Source organism: Chenopodium album, chromosome 26 (assembly GCF_948465745.1).
Source record: "Chenopodium album chromosome 26, dcCheAlbu1.1, whole genome shotgun sequence".
Classification (NCBI taxonomy): Eukaryota; Viridiplantae; Streptophyta; class Magnoliopsida; order Caryophyllales; family Amaranthaceae; genus Chenopodium; species Chenopodium album.
The window spans coordinates 9,529,299-9,556,393 of record NC_137859.1 but is presented as its reverse complement, the minus strand read 5'-3'; the positions used below and the strand labels follow the sequence as shown (position 1 = coordinate 9,556,393).

Below are 27,095 nucleotides of genomic sequence, written 5' to 3'. Positions count from 1 at the left end.
CGACCCAAATTAAAGTGTTAATCTACACATATTGATAGCATATTACAAGATTACAAACACAAGTTGTACTAGTTTAAAGCAATCAAAACTTTCAAGGTACAAATTCCCACACCTTGCCCATGCTATATTCTCCTCTTAATACTACTATTAGTAAAGCTGACATGCTTCACATTCAAATTACATAAACATATCTATATGACTTTTCAACTCATTTACATTTACATTTATAATTGTGGTTGAAAGCAATGCTTAGTGGCGTCCACATACAACATTTCTTACCTACATATATTTATAATTCTGTCAGTATTGGCCATTTCACAACTAGTATATCTTTGAGGATGAACCATGAATGGATGATACATGCTCCGTACTTCAGACGTGTGCAGTAAATGGATTAGGCATCCATGCACGAGTGATTGCACTAGGATAGTTTATGACTTCGGAATTAAAGGAATTAGAATGTACTCATGCTAATGCACGGGATATATTGAGCTTACAAGCCAAAATATTGATAATAGCTATTGGAAATTGGAAATTTCTATAAATTTTAGTCTATTTGACATTTGAAATAAAGTAAATAACTACAAGGTTTGATTACAAAAAAGTGTAAATTCGAAAAAAAACTGCCTATGAAGTGAAGAAATTATAATTATATCTTCTAAGTTAGTCCAAGTTAACAAACTTTTTCAATTAAAAAAAATTGAAACTACAAATAATAAAACTTAGGGCCTGCTCACAATTACTAAACTGAGCTGAACTGAATTGAACTAAGCTAAGCTAAAATGAATATTTTATGAGAGAATGAAAATTAGGAGCTGGACTAAGCTGAACTAAACTAAATTAATTGGAGTTGAAATGATTGGAGCTGAACTGAGCTGAAATTAAGCTGAATTGAACAGGCCCTTACTTCAAATTAATACACTTATGTTTAATCAAATGACCACGTAATTTACTATGATTAATCTGAACGAGTACATACACTGAAGGCATGTTCTGATTGACTGAATTGAACTTATTGGAGTTGAATTGAATTGAATTGAACTGAATATCTTATGAGAGAAGGAAATTAAGAACTGAAGTGAACTAAACCGAAAATAATTTGAAGATAACAGACCCTAATATAAATTACCCTGAAATACATTACCCTAGTTACAATAACCCAAGTTACACGTGATAGCATTAAAAATTCTAACCACTGTTAGATAAGAAATTATGAATTGTCCCACAAATAAACAGTGACAAGAAAGAAAAGGCTACAAATTTATCAGAAAATGACAACTCAAAGAAGAGAATTTTGGCATCTCAATGAACTTCCTCGACTTTTACCAAAACCAAATTAACCAAATAATAAAACCCTTTTTAATTTTAATACCATATTAAGCTACAAAATAACTTTAACTTTGCAAAATAATTAGTAAAAAAAAGATTATAAAAGTGTCAAAGCAAACAAAGGTGGAAACACAAGAAGAAACAAAGTACAAAAATATAACAATCTAATAAACTTCCAAGAGTTCCAACGTCTTTCTTTAGTGTAGTATTAATAATTAATTAATTATGTTTATTCTTTTTTTTTCCCCCTCAAAGTAGGCAAGCATGCCCACAACTTTATCTCTAATTCCCAGGAGATAAGTACAGTTGGTGGAGGACCAAAATACTTGTTGAATCACATTTTACTCTATTTTTTAGGTCATTGATACATCTATTGGTGTTTATACTGGGTTGAGCACAACCGGTTGTCAAATCGGAATAGGAACTAGCCAAACCGGTTCCTAAATTTTTGGAATTAGATAATCCGTTCTTACTAATAGTATACAATTATCCTAATCATTATTATAATTTTCGTAGTAGTGTGATTAATTAGTGAATTTTCAAATATTAAAGAAATATCGTTTTTAATAGAAGGATGTTTGTTTATCCTTATATCTCAAGTACAATATTAAGTTAAATTGTATTTATACAAAGATATATGTGTGTGAAAGACGTGCATCTTTAACTTTTCATTGCATTAAATTGTGTACTCATAAAATCGTCCTATATCTATAACAATAAATCAACAAGCTTGCTTAACTGCTTACACCTCTCACTAAAGCTCCTAGGCTTGAAAGTTAATCATCTTATGAATATCCCAAATTATTTATTTATAACTATAATCTACGCATATGTCAAATGAGTGAATATTGTAAATCATACAATAATGGTAAAAAGTGAATGCTTGGTGCTAGCAGTGCAAATTGGATTTAATCCATTCCAAATCATATTATCAAATATGAATGTGATCATTATTATATCAAATGAGATTGAGTTGATTAAGGGTTTTAACTCTTTTAAAGTAATTAGTATGGTGATGTAATCATAAGTTTAGACTTTTTCCAGTTGATAATAGGTTAATAAACTAGTGAGCCACTATGCCAAAAAAATGGAACTTGCATTAATTTGGAATTCTAAATTGGATCAAATACCACCCTAATCCTATATCAAATTGGTTTGGAATAAAATTAAATTGTCGAAATTTCAAAGTTAATTGGAATAAAAAATCCAAAACTTGATTAACGATTAGATACAATGACTTAAGCCAAATCCAAACCGAGATCAAACTTAAGTCAAATTGTTACTAAAACTTGGTAAATTAATACTTTTACGATGTTGAACACAAATTTAGTCACATCCTATGTTGCCAATTTTGTTAAACTCCTCATAAACTACAATTCAAACTTAATGTAGGTTTCGATTTACTGAAAACACTTGAACTTTGATGAACTAGCTAGAGCTGAATGATTTGTTTATAAGAGAAGGAAATTGGGAACTGAATTGAACTAAAATTAAGCTGAATAGAACAGACCTTTAGCATAATTTGAACTATCATCTAGGTAGCAAATTATGTTCCCATACCAGTCTTTCATGTTGAGAATTAGGTAACAATAGTCTAACCAAGGAGCCTATAACAGTCCAATCAAATGCAAGTAAAGCATTGACTAATCTATACTACATTGATTGGACAAGTCCTTTTCTTTTTCTTATTTGTCATACCCTCCTTTTTCACATAAATTTGGGTCCAAATAACATTACTAAATCAACTGTTTGCAATAATTAAAAAGCTTCAATGATAAATAATGCTTGGGAATAAGAAGCAAGTCTCTACCTTAAAAACAACTCTTTTCATTTCATCCCAATGTTTAGAAGCAACATCAAGTAGATACATCAAGAAATTTGTATTTCATGAACCAATAGATAACCATGTACAGACCACCAAAATAATTTAAGGATTTATAAAATCTAAGCTACATATTTTGTAACAGGCTAAAGAATACCCCTGAAATTGTAGCCGCCCGAAGAACCAAAAGATTTGCAAAAAATCAGCTCTCAACCTTGCAACACTTGCATCTTTCGTGCACTAACACTTCCATGTGTTGTGCATTTGTGTAATGCATAGATATATATAATTAACCTGACCTTGCAATACAATGCCAAACCATTTCACAGCCCCCAGATGATAAGAGCAAAAAGGGCAAAATGGAGCCGCGGAAATGGGAAGATGGCTTAGCATTCATCCTTTTGTTCTCATAATTGTGATGCTACCTTTTCCTCCTTGAGTAGGAATTTTGGTTTTTCCAACAACAGGCTTCCCGGAAAAGGCTGAAGTAGGGTAGGCAGGGTCTTCCTTAACTTGCTTGGATTTCGATGGAGGAGTAAGTATCCGCTGATTTATATCTTTAAGAGTCACATCTCCACTAACTCCAGAGGGTTTAATAAAATCAAATGGATAAGCAACAGAGGAAGGGAGTTTTGTTGGTGCTCTCATGAAAGACTTCCTGCCTACATTTCATAAACAGCCAGATGAGTATTGCAAGGTACAAGCATCATACTCCGTAGCTATTAAGCCCAAGAATTGAGTCACTGAAAGCAAAGCACAAGAAGAAATGCAAAGTACCTTTAAAAATGACATTTCGAGAACTTCTGACTGGTCGCTGTGACATACTGGGTCCTGAATCAGTTGTGATATTGCAAACCTCTGGAAACACAAATCGGTATTAATACCAAGGATCATGTATATTTACAAACATCTTTAAGAACACTCAGGCATACCATTGATACCAATTTGAATGTCAGATGTGACAGCAGCATTCCTGCATTTCAATGGGATCCATTCAAGCACACTGAGCAACAAATAGATCAAGAAAATAACATGAATTTGAAATTTTGAGTGAATTACATACCCATCATCGGAGCTAGTATTCATGTCAGTGTCAATAAGGCAATCAGCAAGCCAAGCTTCAGATTGAACTAAATCCTCAAAGCACAAATCCTCTGATAAACAATAGATTGTCAAATATAAATCATAAAACAAATGCACAAAACCTATTCAAATCCCACGACTAAAGAAGCAAACCTTGCAAACAAGCTTCCCACTCTGACATTTCAGGTAGTATATCAATGTCATCAAAAGAATCCATCCTTTCCTGTAAAACAAACAAGGCTGAATTTGATGTCCACAATTCTACATATGCTCCAAACACAATTGGATGCCAAAAGTACATCAATAGTTCACTAGAGATAAAGCTCAAGTGCCAAGAGAATAGAAAATACATGAATAAATTGTATTGATCATAAGTATTTGACAATCTGTAACATATACGCATTTACAAAGAGGAGGACAAAGGAAATAGATTCCTACTTCGTATTAAGTATGCCTCAAAACATTGTTCGGTAGCAGCATCACATAAACACAAGTGGACATACGATAATCAAAGACAGTTCATACATTAATAACTTCACAAATAAAGCAAAGTCAAGAATCAACCTTGGATTTGAGAAATGAGGATGTAATATCATCAGCAGTATTATCAAAGTCCAGCACACGCCGTCGCTTAACTTGAGAAGTGTACTCTTTACATTCTTGAGGAGTCTTACTCATAATCTCTGTAACTAACAGTGTCATAAACACTTGATAATAAACACAAAATTGTCCAATTGAAGGGGTTTGTTTGGAAGATGGAGGTCTCACCAGAGGTATTAAATTGATAAGCCAAGTCTCCACAAGCCTTAATCGGAGTGGATTCCTCAATCATGTATGAAATATCTTCTTGATTTTGGGTTACAGTCATACCATTCAACATACATTTAGCCTTGGCGATATCTGCTATAAATGTACTAATAAGATATCATCAAAAAAACTAATAATTACAAATGCATTTACAGCTTAATTAAGAGCTCACCGCAATTAGGTTCCTTTCTAAGAAGATACTCATCCCCTGGCCATTTCCATGATTCCCTAATAAGTATCAAAAAAGATACACAAGATCAGATACATTTCTATCATTATATGAAGCAATAGACAGCCAACTCATAAACAATCAAACTCGACACAACAAAACATCGTAAACATTGAAAATGAACTGAAAAATTACTTAATAAGAGCCACACCAAACTCAATGCAACTCAAATTACTATCGAAAACAAACAAAACACGAATCCAAGCCAAGATAGCACGATTTAACCCAACGACTTCTTCCCATTAAAACAAATAAAGCAATTATGAACGAAAACATCATAAATCCACTCATTGCAAATTCACATACAACAATGCTAATGCTGTTGAAATTATTAGAGTAAACAAGCAAAATGTATGATGTATATTGTCTAAATTTTGCTAAAATCCCAATCCAATGTAGAGCATGCAATCAAGCATCTATATCCAAGCAACAAGGCTAGAAAAAAGCAAAATCAACAGCAAGATGTAGATTAATCTACATAAATTCCTGCCCAACCTAAAAACAATTGAGTATTTCATGATAAAACACAAAAAACTGCTACTCATCAAACCCTCCACCCCACTAAAAAATTAACCTAACTTTTTCAGAAATTCAGAAATCCAACAAAGCCCACTAATCAAGTCAAAACCCAAATCCTAAAAACTGATTAAACACTCAAAAATCAACCGAAACCAAGCAAATACACCCAGAATTCATACATATCAAAACCCCAAAAAAGTAGAAAAATCAAGCATTTTTTATGCAAAATTCAGAAACCAACCCACAAATAATAAACCAACCACCATCAATATTCCACATTTCTATCACAAAAATCCAGAAAAATCAATCACAAAAACTGCATTCCTTAACCAACCCCATCAACCAAAAAATCCCAAAAAAAATCAAAAAACAAAAATTAAGAACAAATAACAGTAAACATACTTATCATTATATAAATCCATAAGATTAATCAAACTTTATCACCCCAAAAACCAAAATCTCACTACTTCAGAAATAGCCGTTGCAATTGATTGAGACTATAATAATTACTCCAGTGTTTACTCCCACAACACAACCCTTGTTTTGTATGATACTAATTTATGCACTTATATACCCAGATTAAAAAATAAAAAAGGAAAAAAATAATTAAAAAATCAAGGAAAAAAAGGAAGAAAATAAAAATTGCTTGAGATTTGTGCTTGAAAGACTAAGAAATGAAATGAAACGCCGTGTCTATTCTCACTTTCTCTCTCCTCTTTCTTTCTCCCAAACTTCTTCCCTTTTCTGCGCTAAAATAAATAATTTTACTTTAATATTTATATATTTTTTGGAGGGTAATAAGAAATTATTTTTGCGGGGATTTTAATTAGTGGGTCAAATGGCCGTTATTTGAGTATGAATGTGTGCAATTATCTTTGCTAATTATAATTAAAATCATTAATTGCTTTTTGGTTTTTTTTTTTCACCTAGAAAAAGGGGGAGTGAATCTAGAGATTTACCACCATATTTGGCTTTTATTTTTTTTAATTTCTTGTCATGGAAATAAATTATTTTTAATGATTTTTCTCACACAAATAATGTAAAAAAAAAAAAAAAAAGTATTTTTCCATAAGAAAAAAACTGTCTTGGCACGTGACTGACATAAAACATCCTTGGATGGTGGAGGATGGTGGTAGTAGTGGTGGTGGTGCCACTCCATTATCCACTTTGGTTATTATTTTAATTTTAATATAAAAAAAATAATAAAGGGTGTAAACTACATAGATATTTTCAAGTTTTACCTAATGTGGGACAATTGATTTATTGAATTACTATTGTCAAAAAAAATACCACTTTTATTATTTGGCTTTTGAGTTATTTTTAGTGCAAATTTATTACCTTTATGGCTATATGTGGGACTAAATATAATGCATGAGTCCTATCGCAGAAAATCTGTAAAATGTGAATTGGATCGGGAAGCAAATGTATAAGAGGATGTGAATTGGTTGTAACTGGGTGTTTTATGATTGCTTTCACAATTGTGTGTTATCTACCCTTTGATCACACTTTCTTCAATTCATGTAGGATTATAATGTTTTTGTAACCAATTGGCTGTTGGTGTAGTGGTGATTGAGATTACACTTGTCACTTAGTAGGAAGGACTTGTGTTCGATCTCCCACAACAACAATTGGGAGGGGACTGGAACTTAACTACCCAGTACTGATCCTCGAATCCGAATTAGCCCAAAGTGTGAATCGGGTGGAACACCAAAAATAATGTTTTTGTACAATGGATATCCTTGGCACGAAGTATTAAATACTCCCTCATTTTCCGCAATGTTGGTTATGTTTGGGGTTTTTATGTGACCACTAAGATAAAAAGAAGATAGTGAAAACAATAATTAGATGTTACATATATCAACTATTAAGGGAAAATCAATAATAAAGTAATTTATTGGTAATTTTAAAAGTAAACTCTAAAAGTAATTACGATTTGACTTAAAAAAAAAAAAAAAATAAGTACCTACGATTTCATAATTCTTTCCTTTAAGATTTCTCTTAGGGAGAGTTTTCCTAATTCTCTCCAAGGTTTAGGCCTTTAAGGTAGGGGGTTTCACTGGTGTTCATATTGATGGTGAGCCCCAAAATTTTTTTAATTAATTTTGTTTGTTCGCCAGGCGTGGATTAACGATGTAGAGTTTTAGATCTTTGTAAGTATCGATAGGGCAAAACGAGGATTTTCACCCAAACGACTATGTATTTGTGGATCTGAAGCCGAATTAGTGCTAACTCACATATTGTAATGCTTTCACTTATAAGTTTAGATAAGTTATTGGGAAAAAAAGTTTTGATAAAAGTTACTCAAATCCATATTGCAGCTAAAATGAGTCAATCAATTAACCTATACTAAAAGCGAACCTAAAGTGACACTTGTCACGATGTCATTAAAAAATTTCCCGCCTTTTTTATCCTTTTTTTTTTTGCCAAATTTGAATGACTTCCATTTTATAATCTACTCATAATACTTATTTCCATTTTCACAACACATTTAATCCAATCATACTCAATTAATTTTTTATTATTATTGTTTTAACATATATTTTATATGATAAGAATCTAATAGTTACAAATATATTAACATAGATTGAAATTAAGTATTAATCTACTAGATAAGCCCCGTGCGATGCACGACATAAAAAAATTCATTAAAATAAATATATATTTTATATATGTCCCTCATATGAGATAAATTATAGAATCATAACCATTAATTGCCATTTGCAATGATATATGGATCTTATTAATTTTGAAGAAGAGTAAAAACTTAAGCAAAATATGCATTACGGGTACCCTATAACCGAGAGTAATTATATTTTAAAGCCATAGTCACTCATAAATTCATAATATAAAATATGGAGTTTAATATAATATAATATAATAATAAAAATAATTGTCTTACAAAAATATTGTTATAATTTAAGATAAAAAATTAAAAAAGAATATGATGTCAGCAATTTATTTAGGCGGGAAATTTTTTAACAACAGCTTCACATGTGTACAATTTTAAAAAGTAATGATGTCAGCGGTTGTTATTTTAGTTTATTTATAGATACTAAAAGGAGTAAAAGCAAACCTAAAGTGACACTTGTCACGATGTCATTAAAAAATTTCCCGCCTTTTTTATTCTCTTTTTTTTTTTTTTTTTTTTTTTTGCCAAATTTGAATGACTTCCATTTTAATTATAATATACTCATATTACTTATTTCCATTTTCGCAACACATTTAATCCAATCATACTCAATTAATTTTTTTTAACATATATTTTATATGATAAGAATCTTTTAGTTACAAATATACTACTACCGTAGATTAAAATTAAGTATCGAAATATATCAATATCCAAGATTATTATAATACTATCAATTTTTTTTCCTCCACAACTTAAAATTTATTTTAATTAAAAATAGAAAAAATTATTTTGGTAGCCTACTTTGAAAATTATACATAACGTTTATAAGAACAACTAAACAAAATCATTTTATAGATTAAAATTTATAGTAGGATTTGCACATTTGTCGAGACACAACTTTGATCATTAATATCTTTAACTAAAGACTATTATTTTGTTACAAATATTGTTTTAGGTTAAATTATTGTTGAATTAACACCACTCTTTATAATTTTGTTGTAAAGTTTAATTATTACCGTACATGGCACGGGACTTAACCTAGTAAGTTCAAATAAGTAAAACATGTTCTAAATCAACATTGGAAAATGAGTGTTTATATGTTGATATTAGATAAACAGAGTGGCTAGGGATTTTCTTTAAGTAGCGTCTCTTCCTTTCCTTTCTCCTCCTAACCAAACCCAAAAATAGAATTCAACAAGGAATTGAATGATCCGAATTTTCATTTAGAACCATATATCCAATCCGAAAAAGCGAATATCAAATGCAGATTCGAATATTAATTTTCAAAATTTCAAATATCTAAACCAATATCCAAAAATATAAAGGCTACAATTTGGTTTGTATGTGAGGGCAACATAACTTAACTCTTTGGGGCAACATTAATGATTTTAATCATAGTTAAGGCTACAAGCTATTCAGCAATCACCATTCACATTTTATGCCTAACAAATTTGATATGGTTTGTATGTGAAGTTGTTCGACCCAAAAGATAAAAGATTGTGGAAAATGATGCAGTACTATGATGCATCAAGGAATAATATGGAACTCATTTGTTGCCAAATCAATACATCGTTTCATTATGGGAATTACCCCATGAGCTACAGAAAATTACTATGCGGACCGTACAATCAGAGTGTAAAAGACTTGCAAGATAGTAACTACATAAAGATACTTGACTGCAACCATTTATCTCCGTCTAGAATTCTGATAGGGTCCATCATTTTCTTGGTCTTTCAAGAATCCAAGGAATGCGAGAAAACCAAAAAAGAAGAACCCGCCACTCCAGTTACCACCTCCACCACCTCCGCCACCCCCACCACCATCATCATCACGTGGCGGGAATCCAGTTCCTCCATCATCAAGCAGTGGTGATTTCTCTTTACCTGCAAACATATTTAGAATTGATGTCAATGGCACCAAGACTATCCAGAAATGGGCATTACCCTGAAGTAACAATTTTCAACTGATCACCCAAATATGTATGTTCCACAATCAAAGGCAACATTCAACCTATCTTTACATTTCCAGCAGGTCATGAAATACCTCAGGCAGATAGAGCCACAAATCAAAAAGTCATGCATTTCCTTCCCTTAACTAAAGTGACCACATAGATATAGTAAAGAGTCTTTATAATCAATTGGATTCTTTCTAAGCAAAAATTCAGACAGTGGTCGAAGACTCCTATCCAAAATCTCAGCCATTTCGTGAATTGCAGAAATAACAAACTTACCAGGTGCATTTGAAATTACAGAAACAGGCTTCTCTACTGTTTGAGTCTGTCCTTCTGCTCCACATCTTGCATTCTGCAAATGTGAATATATAGGAAGATATAGTTTAGCATAGCTATTTATAAAGATCATATAAGACAACATAATAGCATGAAACAAGTATTGTCACGTGATTTTTTAGCCAAGTGAAGAGTTAGCTCTCACATTGCTTATTGTGCAAACATGCAAGGTCTTTTCCCTCTTCTAAACCCCTGCACCAACCTGACCCCAACTCTTTCAGATTTTAAGAAGAATTCCCTGAACAAGCAAAGTGGAAGTGCCCTTTGATATGAATTTTGTTTCTAGTTTTCAACCAATATTACAAAAGATCTCTGAGATAGTGAGATTAAATTATATCAACATAATATATCTTTGTATAAACAAATATTTTTTACAAAAAATTAGCAAAACTTGTCCCCTACGAATTTCACAGTCCTTACTTTTATTTTTTCCACAATAATGATTATTCAGAGTAATAGGGATTGCAAACCCATTAATATCCAAGATATGCATTTCTAGCAACTTCAGGTTTATAGAAAGTATCCACCTATCACTCTTTACAACAACACACTTCTACAGTTGAACATAAAAGCATGGAGCTGATGACTAGAACGACTGAACGAGAGATCTACAACTTGATGAATATCGTCAGACTCGTGGAATAGCCCATCTATTTTCACACTCATGGAAAAACCCATCTGTTTTACAAATAAAACTCCAGGAGTATATTGACACACTCACTAAAATAGCATTTATGTGCTCTGTGTGCAACTGTGCATCAATCAGTTCATCCATTCCAAAATTTAACTTTTTTCATGTAACATTGGCGTATCACATGCAAATGTACTAGAAACTTTTCTACCATTTACAAGGCTTTAATCATTGTATCTACAACTTATCACAGAAATTGCAAAAAGAACCAAAGAGTTCGGATAGGCAAAGAAGTGTCAAATGGTTCATGGAGAAGGAGCTTACCAAAGCAGCAGAGCAGACCACAGAAGCAGAACGCACTCTGGTTATGGGAGTTAACCTTTGCTTGTGACTCAAACATAATGATAGCTTTTTAGGCCTTCCCAAATTCCGTTCAAGATTCAAACCTAATGACACCTTACCAAGCCCTGCTACACCATGCTTTAATGGGCCCCTCCTCGGAGAATCAAACCTCACTGTTCAATTATGTATTACCATTAGCTACCACAGAACAAGCAGAAACCACCAAGTCATCTTGGCAAAAAACAACAGTAGAAGACAACAGAACCTCAAAAAATATAAAGCAAACTTTTGTTATCAACAAAGACCACATATGGGATCTTCTGTAAAAATTGGTTACTACACAGTATTTAGAAAATAGTTCCTCCCTCAAACTCTCAATGTGTCCAGATGTGGATAAAGGTTCGATTACTGGCATAAACACTATTTCACATCACCTCTTAATGGCTAAAAATAATCTCAATCAACATTATTCAGCTAGCTACTTTCACCAAAACTTCCCAAAATATACAATCATATCCAACAACCAAACAGATGAAGACCCCAAAAAGATACGTCAATTTAACTTGAGCACTGAAAAGAAAAAAGCTCACAAACCTGGGGGTAATAACGCCACAGAAACTCCAGAAGTGGCACTCAATGTAGATATCGCCATTTATAAATGATCAGCTTTAACCTAGAAAATGTTTCAACACAACAAACATAAGCACCAAAAAAAAAAACAAAACAAAACAAATCGATAATTAACAACCAATTGTTAGTAGCAGAACATCACAGTCTCTTGCAATTTGTTGAAAATAGATATAAAAAGGCCAAGCTGTATGTAAACCATAGTGAATAAAATACATTTTTCTTGGGGGGAAGGATGCTAAAAAGAACTAAACTTCCACCAATTGCATGACCAAAAAAATGAAAAGCTATTGGAGATAATTATGAGCTTAACATATTCAAGTAATATAAGTATTTATACAAAGTATCACATTATAAGCTCCCAGCAACCTCCCCCATCAAAAATAGGATTCCGCTAAGATCACAAGCTATTAACTGGGTTGCCAAATTTATAAAACAGAACCCAGAATAAAAAAAGAAAACTAAAACCTAATTAGTTGACTTGTAAAATCTAATCAAAATAATATGGATAGTTGAAGCAAAAAAATAAATAAAAAAATAATAATAAAAATATTATAATTGGGAAATACTTTGTAAGTAATAAGTAATAATTTTTTTTTAATAAAAAAAAAAAAAAAAAAAAAAAAACACTATGGGGATTAATGGGTTGTTTAGTTCACAAGTTCATACGGTTCTGGGATCAAGAATGAAATGTGAGTAGAGAAACTAAGTGCCTAGGAATACAAACCATCATCCAAACAAAAAATCAAGTACAGACCATCATCTAATACAAAGAAGAATATAAAAACGCTATGTAATACCCATTATGTTGGCATAGTCATCGAACACAAAAGGAATTCAACTCTATGCTTAAGAGTCATGGTTTAATAGGCAAAGCAACCACAACCATCACTTCCAATCATCATTAAAAACATAATAGAATGGATCAAATTGGCTTGGATTTGATGACAACTCTAATTGCTTCAATTTCCGTAATCCTCGAAAACCCATAGTAAATACCAAGGTAAGGGCCTGTTCTCATTTGCGGAGCTGAACTAAATTGTTTATGAGATTAGGAATTTAGGAACTGAACTGAGCTAAACTGAAATTAAGCCGAAGAGAACAAGCCCTAAGTCATTATGTCCATACCGACCTTTTATTTTTAAACCGAGACAATGTATATGGCTAACCTCTCTAATATCATAATTTGATTTCATAAAAATCCATTTTAGCCCAAAACATCTCACAAAGCACACCAATACTTCATTGATGCATACATAATCATTACTGCAACCAACTACACTATCTCTCATCAACATAAACTATGTAATCTACGACGTTTCTTATCTCGATTCAGTTGTATTATGTAAAAATCACGCCTAAATGGCAGGCAAGGAATATCAAGCTGACAACCTCAATCAGGCCAGTTCCTGAGCCAGGGCGGCGGTTGCGGCATCCCTGACCCACTGGCCTAGGGAGATAATTTCCATTTTCGTAGTTCCGTCTCAACATTAAAGGGATATATATTCAAAATTCCGCAACACATTAACAACCAAAATTGAATCAATCATTAAAGTAATTTTGAAAAATCACGATAAATTCCTCTCACTATATAATATGAATAGCAAAATTCTAAACATAATCTTTCATAAATTCAGTAATAATAACCAATAGTTAAATTATCAAGAACCCTAAATTGACTAAACTGGCAATAAATTAACGATTAACACTAAATTATGAAATTGATAATTGATGGTTAAAAAAAATAAAGAAAAAAGAGAAGAAAAGCCTTACCTGAGAAGGTGCTTGAATGGAGGAGAGAAAGCTAAGAAGGCGCTTCAATGGCGTATTCAGAGAATACGGTTGAATGGAGGAGAGAGAGATGGAAGGGATGCAAAAGCTCCAAAAGAGGGAGAAATAAACGTAGGAGGGTTTCTTTGATCTTTATCCTTCTAATTCTATCGAGAAACTCAATTATTCTCATTTAGTCATTTCCAATTTATTTCTCCTTTTTTTTGTTTTTGTAGGGCGGCTAACTGCATGGTGCGTGCATGCGGCTAGCCATGTCTAAAGTAGGGGTGATCAAAATTTCGGGCCGAGTCGAGCCTTAATATACTATCTCTTGTCCAAATCCGTAAAAAGTAGCGGCTTTTTGGGTCAAAATGGACTTTTCAGGCCGGGTTTGGGTTTTAAACTAAAAATACGTTTTTTGGATTGCCCAAAACCGCCCTATTTTCGAGCTGGATCAGGCGGGACTAATGTTGATCACCTGTAGTCCAAAGACTAACGACCAATTAATTATGTCTAAAGCTTAAAGACCAATTTCTCATGTATTGTCTTATTTCATCCATCTACGAGCATCTTCTCTTTTCCATTTCTCCTTTCTTGTTGTTGGAACACGGAAAGTCAGAAGAAGTATAAAATGTTTATTAGCTATGTTTATGAGTCCGCCCCGGTCTCACTCGTGTTTTAAAAAGTGTTACGCTAATTAAATACGGTTGTGTTTTAATAAATGTTACACTAATTAAATACAACCGAGTTTAAATAAGATTTACATTTCTTTTTTAGCAACAAACCTACGTTTTAATATTACTTGCTTTTATAGTTGCAACACACACATTATCACACATATTAGAAATGGGGGTAAGAGGTTGTTAGGACTTGGGAGTTTTAATCAAATGGATCATGAGCTTTAAATAAAAGTAAATACAATTTTCACCATAATAAACCTTCATTTTATAGTGTGATGCAATTATGGTAACAATTCCATTTTAGGAAAGTGTTGCAACTATAAAGAAACGAATAAAGTACTATTTCTTTATCTTTCATGGTCCTCGTCCAAACCATTCATTAAAGTATTATTTCTTTGTTTTCACATTCATTACTTTTGAACTATTACATAGACCACAATCAATACAGTTAGAGCTGAATTCCAAACTTGACAAGGATTTGACAATAAGTTACAGAGAAAGAACATGAACTTGGCTCGAACCGACCCAAACTCAACCTGATATCTATCCCGCGACCCGTTATTCGAATTGACATATCTACGTATAATAATTTGCATAAAAGTCAAACCATCGCAAAATTGAAAAACTTCATGAGTCAACATATTAAAAACCTCTTCTTTCTTAATCCACCAAATAATCATTAAAACACCCCCAAATTAAGTATGACCCCAAAAAATCCTTTTTTATTTTTGTATTTTCATGAAAAAAATAAAATATAATAATAATATCATAGAACCTTCTCAATTCTTAAACAAAACAAAAATAACAGTCACATTCTACCAGACTTGCAAAAATGGTTTTATAGTGTCCGAAGTCTAGACCAACATTTCTCTCCTTCTATCTACTCATTTCATTGTATAATTTCGACCTATTAATCCAATCTATAGGAAGAATAATACAATAGTACAGTAGAGTTAGGGGAAAAACCCTAAATTTATTCCCAATATTTCCCAGATCTTTCTAGATCTAAGCTAGAAAACGATCTGGGGTACTGAAATTATTTTTGGGTTGATCTTACATTTTATTTATTTTGGTGGGTTTTGATCGAAATTATTCAAGATGAATATCTTCAGATTAGCTGGTGATATGACCCATTTGGCCAGTGTTCTTGTTTTGCTTCTCAAGATCCATACCATCAAATCATGTGCTGGTAATTATTTCTCTTTATATAAACCTCATTTTAGTACAGTTTTGTATGTGTTAATTTGTGTGAAATTGTTGTGTTTCTGGGTATTTGTAGATGATTTGCATTTTAATTTTTTCAGATTTTTTCGTGTGATTATTTGTGGGTCGTATTTTTTAGGGTAAATTGTGGAATTTAAGCTCTTGGGTGTTGAGATTTTTGGGTGATTATTATGTGATGGGTATTTGAAATGAGTGAGTTTTGTGGAGCTGTATGTGTGTTTATCTTATTGGGGATGAATTGTGTTGATTGCCTAAGATGGAAGTAATAATGTGGAATTATAGCTTCTGGAATCGGCAAGGTTTTCGATTTTGGTTATAGACATTTCAGGAGGTAATGTGCAGGGTGATTGACGCGATCAGCTAAGTTGTTGCTACTTATTTGAATTCTATGCTATGGAATTATGGATGTTTGTTGGTTTTGATAAGAAAGAAACTTAAGGGGAATTCCTTGGCTCAAACAACTAGGATATCATATGGGTTTATCCGTTTATGTCCATTTTCCTATTTATGTCTAATATTGTTGAGAATAGCTCAGTTGCGAACTGTAGATAGTTTCCCCTTTGTGTGTAATAGGTTGCGAGTAGATATCCTAGTAGAGATTGGTCGGAAAGGTTGATAAGATGTGAATCCATATTACCTTGTTAGTACAGGTACAGAACTGCAGCTATAGCCTTCTGTATGAAGAGGGTGACCATGGGAATTTATGTTATAACATATGGAATTTTGTTAAGACGGATGCATAGATTTGTGGTGTGGTAAATTGTTGAGTATGACCTTACGAGCTTAGTGAACTTGTTCTTTATATTCAATAACATGTTTATAAACTAATAAATTCAGATAAGTATCCACCTTCTGAACTAGTAGCACTGCTCATGTTTTAATTCTTTTAAATATTGTTTGAGTTTGGTTTGACCTTTGAGTAAAATCACTGATACTCCATAGTTTGGAAGATACACTCAACTCATTTGTTAAGGAGACATTTCGCCGAGTTCATGCAATTCTTGCTGATAATCAATCATCATAAATTGCATGAATGATGAAAGAAAGTAATAGGAAGAGCTTTATATATTAGCTTAAACCTATCCTTGTAACCCAGAAGGAAGGGAAAGAGAAAAGATCTAATATGCCAGAAAAGTAAAATGTCAAGTGCTAAAGTGAAGCTCCCGTTTTGTATCAAAGTGAATTCTAAGATAAGACCATGCTACAGTCTTAGTTGGCACCAAAGAGAAGGGAAAGCATTTGAAACAAAAGTAATTGAAGAAAAGTTATTGAAGTAGATTCTTTATTGAAGTGGGTCCAATACCCGATCTCCCAATGACATAGGAGACTAGTGCTCTACCATTCTTCCACAGGTCCTTCCTTATCCTCATGAACGAGGGTTTATACTTTCTTTAGTATACCACATCACACACCTCATATAGGAATTGGAAATAACCTAAGATCCAAAGTCCTTTATGCAATGTAGAGGAGCATGATCTCTTTGCTTTGGTTATCTTATACCATTGCCATTCTCTTAATATTGCTTCTAATACGTTGGACTTATATGCTGCTTATGTTAATGCCCTTGATGAGGCTTACTGGCTCTGACTCCCTTGAAAACCTTGAATGCAACTATATTACCTTGCTGATTTTTACATGATTGTGTATATTCAGTATGTATGTGGTATATGGCCATATTTCTTTGTTTATTCATGTGAGGTGCACTACGTTTGCTATTTATGATCCAAGTGCTGCACATTTTACACATCAAGGCAGATGATAGTGAATGGACTATTAATTAATTAGGCTGATGTCTCCCTTCTATTCATTTCTCTACTTGCTATTTTTGCTATTATTGTTTCTAGTGTAGTTGACATTACATATTGAGATTTGTATTTTGTCACTCTTTGTAGGTGTTTCTTTGAAGACTCAGGAACTCTATGCAATTGTTTTTGCTACTCGCTACCTGGATATCTTCACAGATTTCATATCAGTGTATAACACTGTCATGAAGCTAATATTTCTCAGTAGCTCCTTTTCAATTGTTTGGTACATGAGAAGCCACAAGATTGTCAAGAGGTCATATGACAAAGACCAAGATACCTTCCGACACTGGTTCTTAGTTTTGCCTTGCTTGCTCTTGGCTTGTCTTATCAACGAGAGATTCAATTTTAAAGAGGTAATGTATTTATTGCTATCACTATAATATTTAAGAATTTTGGTGGTTTGCATGGATGAGAAACTGTCTCTCTTATTTCTCATCTGTTTATCACATGGTCTCAGGTCATGTGGACATTTTCCTTGTATTTGGAAGCCGTTGCCATACTTCCCCAGCTGGTACTGTTGCAGAGAACTAGAAACATTGACAACCTGACTGGACAATATGTGTTTCTTCTAGGGTATGCATCTGTTCATGCTATGTTACTTCGTATTTTAGCTTGTTACTATATCCTCAAAACATATTGATAGGGGTGGAGGGGGGAAGGGTTACATTGTAACTGAGTAAATGACTTTAAAATTAAGCTCTTGATATCTGCTGTATTATGTATAATATTGACTCTTAATTTGGCGGTATTTTAATGCCTGTTAAGAAGCCCTAGGAACTGATGTCCATGTGTTTGTCACAATGTTTATTTTTTTATTTACTCCACTGAATAGAATCATCTTGGGGTTGAGTTCTAAGTTACTTTCAGAGTCAAAAGTTTTAGAGGAGTGGAAGAGAGACAGAGAAAGAAAGAGGAAAAAGGGTTTGTTCTAGATACTAGCTTTTATTATTGGAGCTAGCCAATGATTAAGTTTGGTTTCTCGTTGGAAAATGCGTATTGTGGTAGAGTGCTACAGTCTGGTGAAAGCTGTACTGAAGTTCTTTGTAGATAATGTTTCTATATATTTATAAAAAAATTGACCTTCTTTTACTTAAGGGAAACTGGTGGAACAAACTATTATTGACAAGTGGAAAATAATTCAAACTATGAATTTTGCTCGAAAAATCATTGTATTAACATGTATATGCAAAAAGATATAACCGCGATTTCTACAATTTTTGAATATGTATTGATGATTTTTACAATGGAATATGTTCTCATTTTGGGACCAAGGCTTTGTTGTTGATCAAAAAGACTGTTTTTCTAAAAAGAAAAAAAAAAAAAAATTCAAAATTCTTCTTTCTGAAATATAGTTTTATTATTTTCAAAATAAAAAATAAATGTTGTCAGAAAATTCCCTAAGATTTCATCAAAAAAATGTCTCATCATTTTGTACATATTTGTTGATAGTTCATATTACTTCGAGCAAATTTCATTGTTTGAATTATTTTTCACATACCACCATATTTTGGATTTGTTTCCTTCTTTTCCTCTATATATATTTTCCATGGTGTGTAATATTATGTTCCAACTCTTATTTAATAGCCAGTAAACCAACAATATAGGTCTAGTAAAGTGGTTCTGCGGTCAGTAATAAGAGTTAGAACATGAAGTGAGACACTTCAAGGATAAGATAAAGATAATGCAAATTGGTTGTGGAGAGGGGCAAAGAGCCAACAAAGAGGGTAAAGATGGGTGGTAGCAGGAGTGCTGATGACTTGTGGGATGGTTGGTTGGAGTGTTGGTGAAGGAAGTAAAGAGCCAAGGATTGGTGTTGAAGGATAGAAAAACTGGTGAGGATTTGTGAATCTCGTGGGTTGACTTTACATATATGAGAATGGAAATATCCCTGGCTTGACTTTAGAAAGCTGTTGGTTTTGATGTAGCTACATGGTCATGCTAACTAGTTAGTGAACCAGTGGTGACTACAATCTTAGATGACTTGACCATACTGTTCATTGACCAAAGATGGGGGATTTGATCGTTCACCATGTCTGATTACCTAAACAGGGATCTTTTTCTGTTTAACTTTGGTATGTATTTTCCTTGAAACTAGTTTGGCTTAAGATTGGCTCTAGGTTAGTGGTTAAAGCTTTTAAAGTTTTAAGGTATGATAAGTCCAATCACAGGCGATTTAGTAGGACTGGCGGGTGAGAACAATGGCTATGATTGGTTTGATCTATAGCTACTACTGTGTTTTAAATCATGACAAAAGTCAGACAAGATACGAGTGTCAAACTGCTTTGTTTGCTTTTACAATTATTGTGGAGTATCTAAACACAATGAAGAAAGATAAATGTTAACAAAATGTTTAAGAGCATATACAGACTATTCTTGTAGACCTTTTGAGGATTTGTGGAAGCTAAAACATTACTACTACTGTTAGTCATTTTTAAAATGCTATAGTTTGACCGGCACATTTGCTAAGAATTAACTTTGATCATTATCATCTGTGATTGTATTAGTTATAATTATATATAAAGATGATATTGTGAAATTATACATTGTGACTAATATGGCAGTATATTAGTACATAATAACATTTTTTTGTTTTGTTTTTTTTTATATTTTAGTAAAATATAAAGTCAAAGTTAGTGTATGAAAAGTGCAAAAGTAAAACTGTTGCATTTAAAAATTGGAGGGAGTATTTGTGAATGAAAACCTACTGAGAGGTGAAAAGGTCCGCTTACCTTGCTGGAGTTTATATTGCTGATGAACTTGTTCAGTTACAAGCAGATTATTTCATCCATGGAATTGGAAAGTTTTGCCGCTTTTTTACATGAATGATAATGTATATGGTAGCTGATGTCTCGTGATTTGTTTTCTATGCTCAACTAGCCTGCTTTTCCCTTCAATTGTGTTTTCTTTGTAAACCATTTGCAACTTTTTGTTGGTTTTAATTGATGACCATCTTTTATGCAGGGCATATCGTTCATTGTACATCCTCAATTGGATCTACCGCTACTTCACCGAGCCTCACTATGTCCACTGGATACGTATGCCTTATCTCTTTCTATTGTGTCCTTTACTCCTTCCCCCTTTGCATTGTTGTTCTTTTATCCCCTAGAATTGCTTTTAGTTTTCTACTTTGCCGTAAGGAGTATTGATCATAGTTTACGGAAAAGGTGTGGGCAGTGTTTGGTAAGAAAGAAATTGATCTATTTTATTTGCAACACTATTTGGTCTTGGTGCCACTAAAAATCAGTGTATATGTGAAAGAATTTGAGGAGGGTGATTTACATCTTATAACAGTAGGTGGGAATAGAGGTATTTGGGGTCATCATCCTCGACTTTCTGTTAGTCACCATATGTTGCCAGTGGTGTGTATTTGATTGGATTTGTTACATCTATTGCACCTTGCCCTTTAGAAGCCACCTACTTCCGTTTCAGGTTCCCTCTCCTTGATTGCATGTATTCTGCTGCCTCTGGCATGTGTGCATGTGATCTCGTGCAAGAACAAAGCAACTTTATATGCTTAGATAATTAGATGCATGTAGCTTTGGGGTCGTTTGGTTCATTAGGGAAGTGTAAATTCCCTTGAAATTTCAATTTGCGGGAAATAAATTCCATCATCAAAATCATGAGAATTTAACTAATTTGTTTGGTTAAGAATGGAGGAAGAAAATTTCCATGGGAATTCCAACTTACCAGGGAGGGGGGGGGGGGGGGGGGTGGGAGGGGGGGTAAGTGAATTCCCATGTTTTGTGGGAAGTCAAAATTCCAAATTGCCCCCATTTTCACTTTTTTGTGTCAACCAAACAAGAGGGTGAAAATGAAAATCATGGGAATTTTGACTTCCCACAAAATATTTGGCCAACCAAACAAGGCCTTTATTTCTCTTTTCTTCATGCAGACAGATCCTTTTACCCGGAGTAAGAAATTTAACATTCTTTCATGGTGTTGATTGTTGTCAATGTTTTCTAATTTGCAGCATGGCTAGCTGGGATTGTTCAGACACTGCTTTATGCTGACTTCTTTTATTATTACTTTGAGAGGTAAATAGCTGATCCATATTGCACATTTCATTACTAACCATTCATGTAGAGCATTTATCTGACAATTTTCTTTTCTATTGCAGCTGGAAAAACAACCGAAAGCTCCAGTTACCAGCTTAAGCATTGCCTGGGTTGCCAGTTGTGTCTTGAATTATTGAAAAAGTATGGCCAACAATTCATGCAATGCAAATATGCAATGCCCAAGATGTGTGATTTCATGAACATGGTTATCCGTTTACGTTTAGCCTAGCTCTTTTTGTCAGCAATCTGGATATCACTATGTATTTTGGGTTTTTGCAACTCTCAGAACTATTGTAAACACTCAGAAGTTTAGATTTTTATTTCCTGTCAAGTAAAGGCATTCTTTTCTTTCTTCAAGTAGTGGAACCGAACCTTATATAGAATACACGAAATGTCTGAAGTTCTCTTGTAAATGTTCTGCCCGGCTGTTTTATCTGTCTGCAACAAGATATTTCCCATGTTACGCACCTCATACGGCTACCATAAAATCATGTTGGGGTGTTGGACAAAGCTTTCTTATAATCTCATCTCAGGAGATCAAGGATTATATATCCTTCTAATTACCTTCCAAATATTGTTAACTTGATATCCAATTCCTCATACTTAAACATGATAAGTTGGCTAAATTTGCCTGTTGTAAGTTAGCTGAAAACTTCATTGTTATAAAATAAACTTAAGTTAGATAAAAATATGAAAAATTTATGTTAAGGCGGTTACATAGTGGATGAGAAGACAGGGAGAAAGTGGCAGAGATCAGTATAAGTAGGCTGCATTTTGCTTACCAGTATTATTGAAGTAGAGTTTTTAACGAGTCAAAAAATAAATATATAAATAAATAAAAATTAAAAAAAAGAAAAAAAATGTTATGATATAGATGTATAAGTGGATGACTATTATCCATGTACTATCTATAATACTCTAGAGACGGGTATTTGATCTTATCCGAGGAATCCCTAGATAATCTACATGTAAATATATATATATATATCCTGTAACAGATGGAAATATACACACTGAATAAAAATTCTCTCATATGTTCCTCTATATTTAACACGTTATCAGCACCAAAGCTCTACGCAAATTGTTTAATTTAGATCCGAATTAAAGGTACGCATATACTATCAAATTGCTTTATGTAAATAATTATATGTACAAGCGAACATGAATTATTTTTGGATTTTAATTACCACTGACTCGATAAATATTAGTATATGCCATTCATTCCTTTGCCACCGCTTATGTTTATTTGAATTGGTTAAATATTATCTTTTGTTTTTATATGACTTTTTATTAGTATAGATTTTTGTATCATGATCGGCAAATACCATCAATGGTTTTGAGTTATTTATTGAATGTAATGATATTGGACTTATTTATCAGTTCAAGTCCCCTGCTTATTATGTTGATCGGTCAATTACCTAATTTATCCCTTTATTAACGAATTATGCAAATAGCAAATTACTTTTCTTTGCTAACCTATTTGCTTTGTGTTGTAGTTGAATGATAAATTATTACGAAGTATTACTTTTCTCTATAATTAACTTGATATATCCTAAGTTCGTGTGTATGCAATTGCATAATTGTTGGTTTACATAATCTCTCACGATATTCCACTACCTTAATTTTTACGAATTTTGGTTGTTTTGATGTGTGAATAATAAATTAATTAATCAATCTTATAAGAATTAATTAATAGATCGTAAAATATATGAGCATGTGTTATGGTACCGTAAGGTATATTGTGTTATGTACTGGTAGTTTATCTTGCAATCTAACTTGTGTCATCATGCATTTGACGATGGTTAAAAATTAAAGAAACAAAAGATAGTGGAGATTGGAGAACTATTTCTCATCAATTTGCCAAGTATTACCAGACTTCATGCATATTACTTTTGTTAATTATATTGAGTACGTGTACAATGCTTTGTTTTCATAATTCATTAAATTGGTGTAGGTAGATTATCATGGGTTCAAGTTAGCACGAATCAGTTTAATTTTCATGACTACCCATGAATTTTATGAAATGCTCCATATTGAGTTATCCAATTAATTACGCTTAATTTGTTATATCAGTGTTATCTTTAAACATATGATTATCTATATTAAACTGATTATTTGTGCGAGTTCCGGTTTTATTATTGGTTAATCGTTATCCTAGAAATTGAATTGCATGCTTTACAATTTGTTTTTGGTGAAGGTTTACTATGTACTTCGTAAGATTTTGGTTTTATTGGTTTGTGTGAGATCTTGTATTGACTTTGTGTGTCATGATTTAAATAATAAAATTATGGTCTTAGTGGTTTTTAATATTATATTTGTTTTAATTGAATGTTTACTTCACTGCTTTCTCTAAGCAAAGATGTCGAACTATAAAGTCAATCATACTAAGAATTAATTTTCATATCTTTTGTTTGTTAATATATATTATTTGGTTAACCAAATTGGATCTTTTATTCTTATGATAGCATGGGGGTTTAATTTCGAATGAATCAAAGTGAATCAATATGAGCACTTTAGTGTTAATCTTCTATTCGCATTATGTTTATTGTCTATAAGTAAACCCATAGAGGTAACAATATATGTTGATTACATAAAGCCCAAAAACGATGCTTACTTATGGCAATTTCTCCACTCGTGATCTTGTTGCATACAAGATTTGTCTTCGAAAAAAAAAATAGATAGGATTAGCCGATTGGATATTTGACCTTAAAAAGTCTAAATTGGCTATTGTCATTTTATTTTTTGAAAGAGCTATTGTCATTTTAAATAAGGCAGTATTTATATTATATTGTGCCAATATTGGTGTGAAGACCTATGTGTACGTGGTTGTTATGTATTTCTGATCTTGATGCTATGCTTTGTTATCCTTGTATAATGATCTACTTGTAATTTTTGAAGCTTATAAATCTATACTATATACTAAAGTAATCACCAGAGTTATCCCTTAAGTACACATGTCACATTCACAACAAAAATTTTCCCGCCCAAATATTTTTTAGTTTTTTTTTTATTTTTTTTTCCCTTAAAAAATAACATGATAAAAAAATTAAATGAATTAAAACTTCCAATAATTTATAAAATATTTTAAATAATGTATCTAACAAGAGAATTTTAAGGATAGAAATGATATGAATTCAAATTCAAAAATAAAAAAAATGTTATATATAAGTCATTTCATTTAAACTAACTCTATTTTAATTGACTTTTATTATTTTCAAGTCTTATTATTATAAATTTGTGCATTTGCACGGGAATAAAACTAGTTACTTATACTTTTATGATTGTGAAGATTTATATATATATAATGATGTCATATTTTTATTAGCCACGTGAATGTTTGTTCGATCTCAATTCATGCTAGCTAGCACTTGTTTGAAGATAAATTTGACCACAATCATGTGTTGTGTTAATTATGTATGAAAGGAGTTCATTGATGAATTATAACTTTGTAATGATTATGTCTATTACATGAGATACTACTAATACACTAATTGCATACTCATTTTCATATATGGGCTGTAAGTTCTAGATATTGTTCATGTACATATGCATCATAATTGACTTTATTAACATGATCATATGATTTGTACAACTATCATGATTTTAGTATGAATATGTTGCTTGATGTCTGATTAAATTCATGTACCTACTTGAAGTTGGATTATTGAAAGTAAATTAAACATGATTGCACAATATTTATTTGAACAAGAGATAGATGACATTGTGGAAAACATAATTGCAAAAATATGTTTTGTATTTATTATGCCCATACTTATATAGATTAATAAAATTGGGCAAGAGTTACGAGTAAGAGTTTATAAGAATAATATTATTATGCTTGATACATGCATTGCTAAAAGAATTTATGCCTTAAAAGGTAGAAAAGATTTAAAGATTGTTGGGTTATTTTTATACCCCCATATGCAAGGATTAGGGGGAGATAGTGTTTATTCCATTGTTTTTATGTAATCCTTGCACATGAATAATTAAATATGCTGATGGTCAGTTTGGTACATACACTAGCCTAAATATCAATTATTTATTTAATAGAGGTGGCCACATGATAATCAAATATTTAGAATGATACCATCTTGAAGATGGATATGAATAAATGTCATTACTTACATACTAGCTATACATATACATATTAAGTTGATGTCCTAGAAGGACAAGATCAGTTGCTATTGAAACTAGCACACCTGAAGTGCGGTAATCCAAAGGGTTACAATGATAAGAATCCTTTAAAGAGGAAAGGAGCAATAATTGACAATGGCAAATTTGAGAAAGTGACACATTTTGATGCATCTCCTGAAGAGATCGATTATATCTAGTACATTAAAATGTATTATGGTTATATAAAGTACTCTAGAAGAGTATAAAATGTTGTCCAACAAGATTAGCATGTATCAAGATTACAATCAATGCTTAGTGGAGTATGAGTATTAGTTAATTGTCTTGCCAATTGTAGAAAGAAACACATTGGTGTACTTATATCACATCATATTCATGGCCATGCATAAAGTACTATAATAAGGTGATCACCAATATTATAAAACTGACCATAATTTAAATACTAAAGGAAAAGTGATTGGATGTGATATTAATAATTAGGCCATCCGGGGTTTAATAAATTCCCGTTATGAAAACCTGAAGTTTCTTTTGATATGAAAGAAATAATGTGTTGACGCTCTCTCATGTTAAATATATGAAATAAATTGAATGGCAAGACATAACATTGAGATTGAGCTATATTTGGATTGTGATTTTTAATAGTTTGTGTTAAAAGAAAAGTTCAAGAGATAATATATTGGTTTTTCTAAATAATTGGTGACCAGAAGTTCACTAGAATAATTTATATGTTGACAGCTATTAGGTGACCAGAAGCTCACCAAATACGAGTTGTACACCACCAACTGAAATTACAAGCAAGTTTATGCTTGTATAACAGTTCTCTTGATTGGGGCTATCGTATGTCAGCACATAATAAATAAGAAAGTTAGATAGACAACTGCACAATACATGTCTCCCCACTGATATTGATCTCCGGAAGAGAACAAATTATGAAAGATTTGTTAACATGTGCAATTTGCGTTATAAGTTAATTAAGAAAGTATATTTTCCTATAAAATGTTCTCTAGAAGAGATAAAAAGTTTGGTGAATATAACTCTTCTATGAGAGGAATTTTGTGAAAAATAAATAATTAAATTCCTCCTATATATATAGAATGAAATCGTTTTGCACATGAAATAATGTAC

At 32.3% G+C, this 27,095-nt stretch overlaps 3 protein-coding genes across 5 annotated transcripts; 1 reads left to right on the top strand and 2 right to left on the bottom strand.

Annotated features, from left to right (window-relative positions):
- Positions 1 to 3,101: 3,101 nt before the first annotated feature.
- LOC145617908 (protein XRI1-like) lies at positions 3,102 to 6,566 on the bottom strand. 3 transcript variants are annotated; one of them, XM_081672671.1, is made up of 9 exons: positions 6,192 to 6,566; positions 5,214 to 5,269; positions 5,003 to 5,137; positions 4,799 to 4,923; positions 4,388 to 4,457; positions 4,215 to 4,305; positions 4,084 to 4,124; positions 3,929 to 4,009; positions 3,102 to 3,813 (listed from the first exon to the last, which is right to left on the bottom strand). In XM_081672671.1, the coding sequence occupies exons 1-9, from the start codon at positions 6,209 to 6,211 to the stop codon at positions 3,545 to 3,547; spliced, it is 888 nt and encodes a 295-aa protein (XP_081528797.1). In that variant the 5' UTR covers positions 6,212 to 6,566; the 3' UTR covers positions 3,102 to 3,544. The 3 variants fall into 3 exon arrangements, with proteins under 3 accessions (XP_081528797.1, XP_081528799.1, XP_081528798.1); XM_081672673.1 differs by having other exon boundaries at positions 4,799 to 4,917; positions 6,192 to 6,563; XM_081672672.1 differs by having other exon boundaries at positions 5,003 to 5,134; positions 6,192 to 6,563.
- Positions 6,567 to 9,915: 3,349 nt separating this feature from the next.
- Positions 9,916 to 14,242, bottom strand: LOC145617885 (uncharacterized). Its single transcript, XM_081672644.1, has 5 exons — positions 14,079 to 14,242; positions 12,273 to 12,351; positions 11,661 to 11,851; positions 10,649 to 10,721; positions 9,916 to 10,301 (listed from the first exon to the last, which is right to left on the bottom strand). The coding sequence occupies exons 2-5, from the start codon at positions 12,328 to 12,330 to the stop codon at positions 10,105 to 10,107; spliced, it is 519 nt and encodes a 172-aa protein (XP_081528770.1). The 5' UTR covers positions 12,331 to 12,351; positions 14,079 to 14,242; the 3' UTR covers positions 9,916 to 10,104.
- Positions 14,243 to 15,558: 1,316 nt separating this feature from the next.
- Positions 15,559 to 22,196, top strand: LOC145616563 (ER lumen protein-retaining receptor). Its single transcript, XM_081671310.1, has 6 exons — positions 15,559 to 15,944; positions 17,872 to 18,137; positions 18,242 to 18,357; positions 20,746 to 20,819; positions 21,755 to 21,818; positions 21,902 to 22,196. The coding sequence occupies exons 1-6, from the start codon at positions 15,854 to 15,856 to the stop codon at positions 21,936 to 21,938; spliced, it is 648 nt and encodes a 215-aa protein (XP_081527436.1). The 5' UTR covers positions 15,559 to 15,853; the 3' UTR covers positions 21,939 to 22,196.
- The last annotated feature ends 4,899 nt before the right edge of the window (positions 22,197 to 27,095 follow it).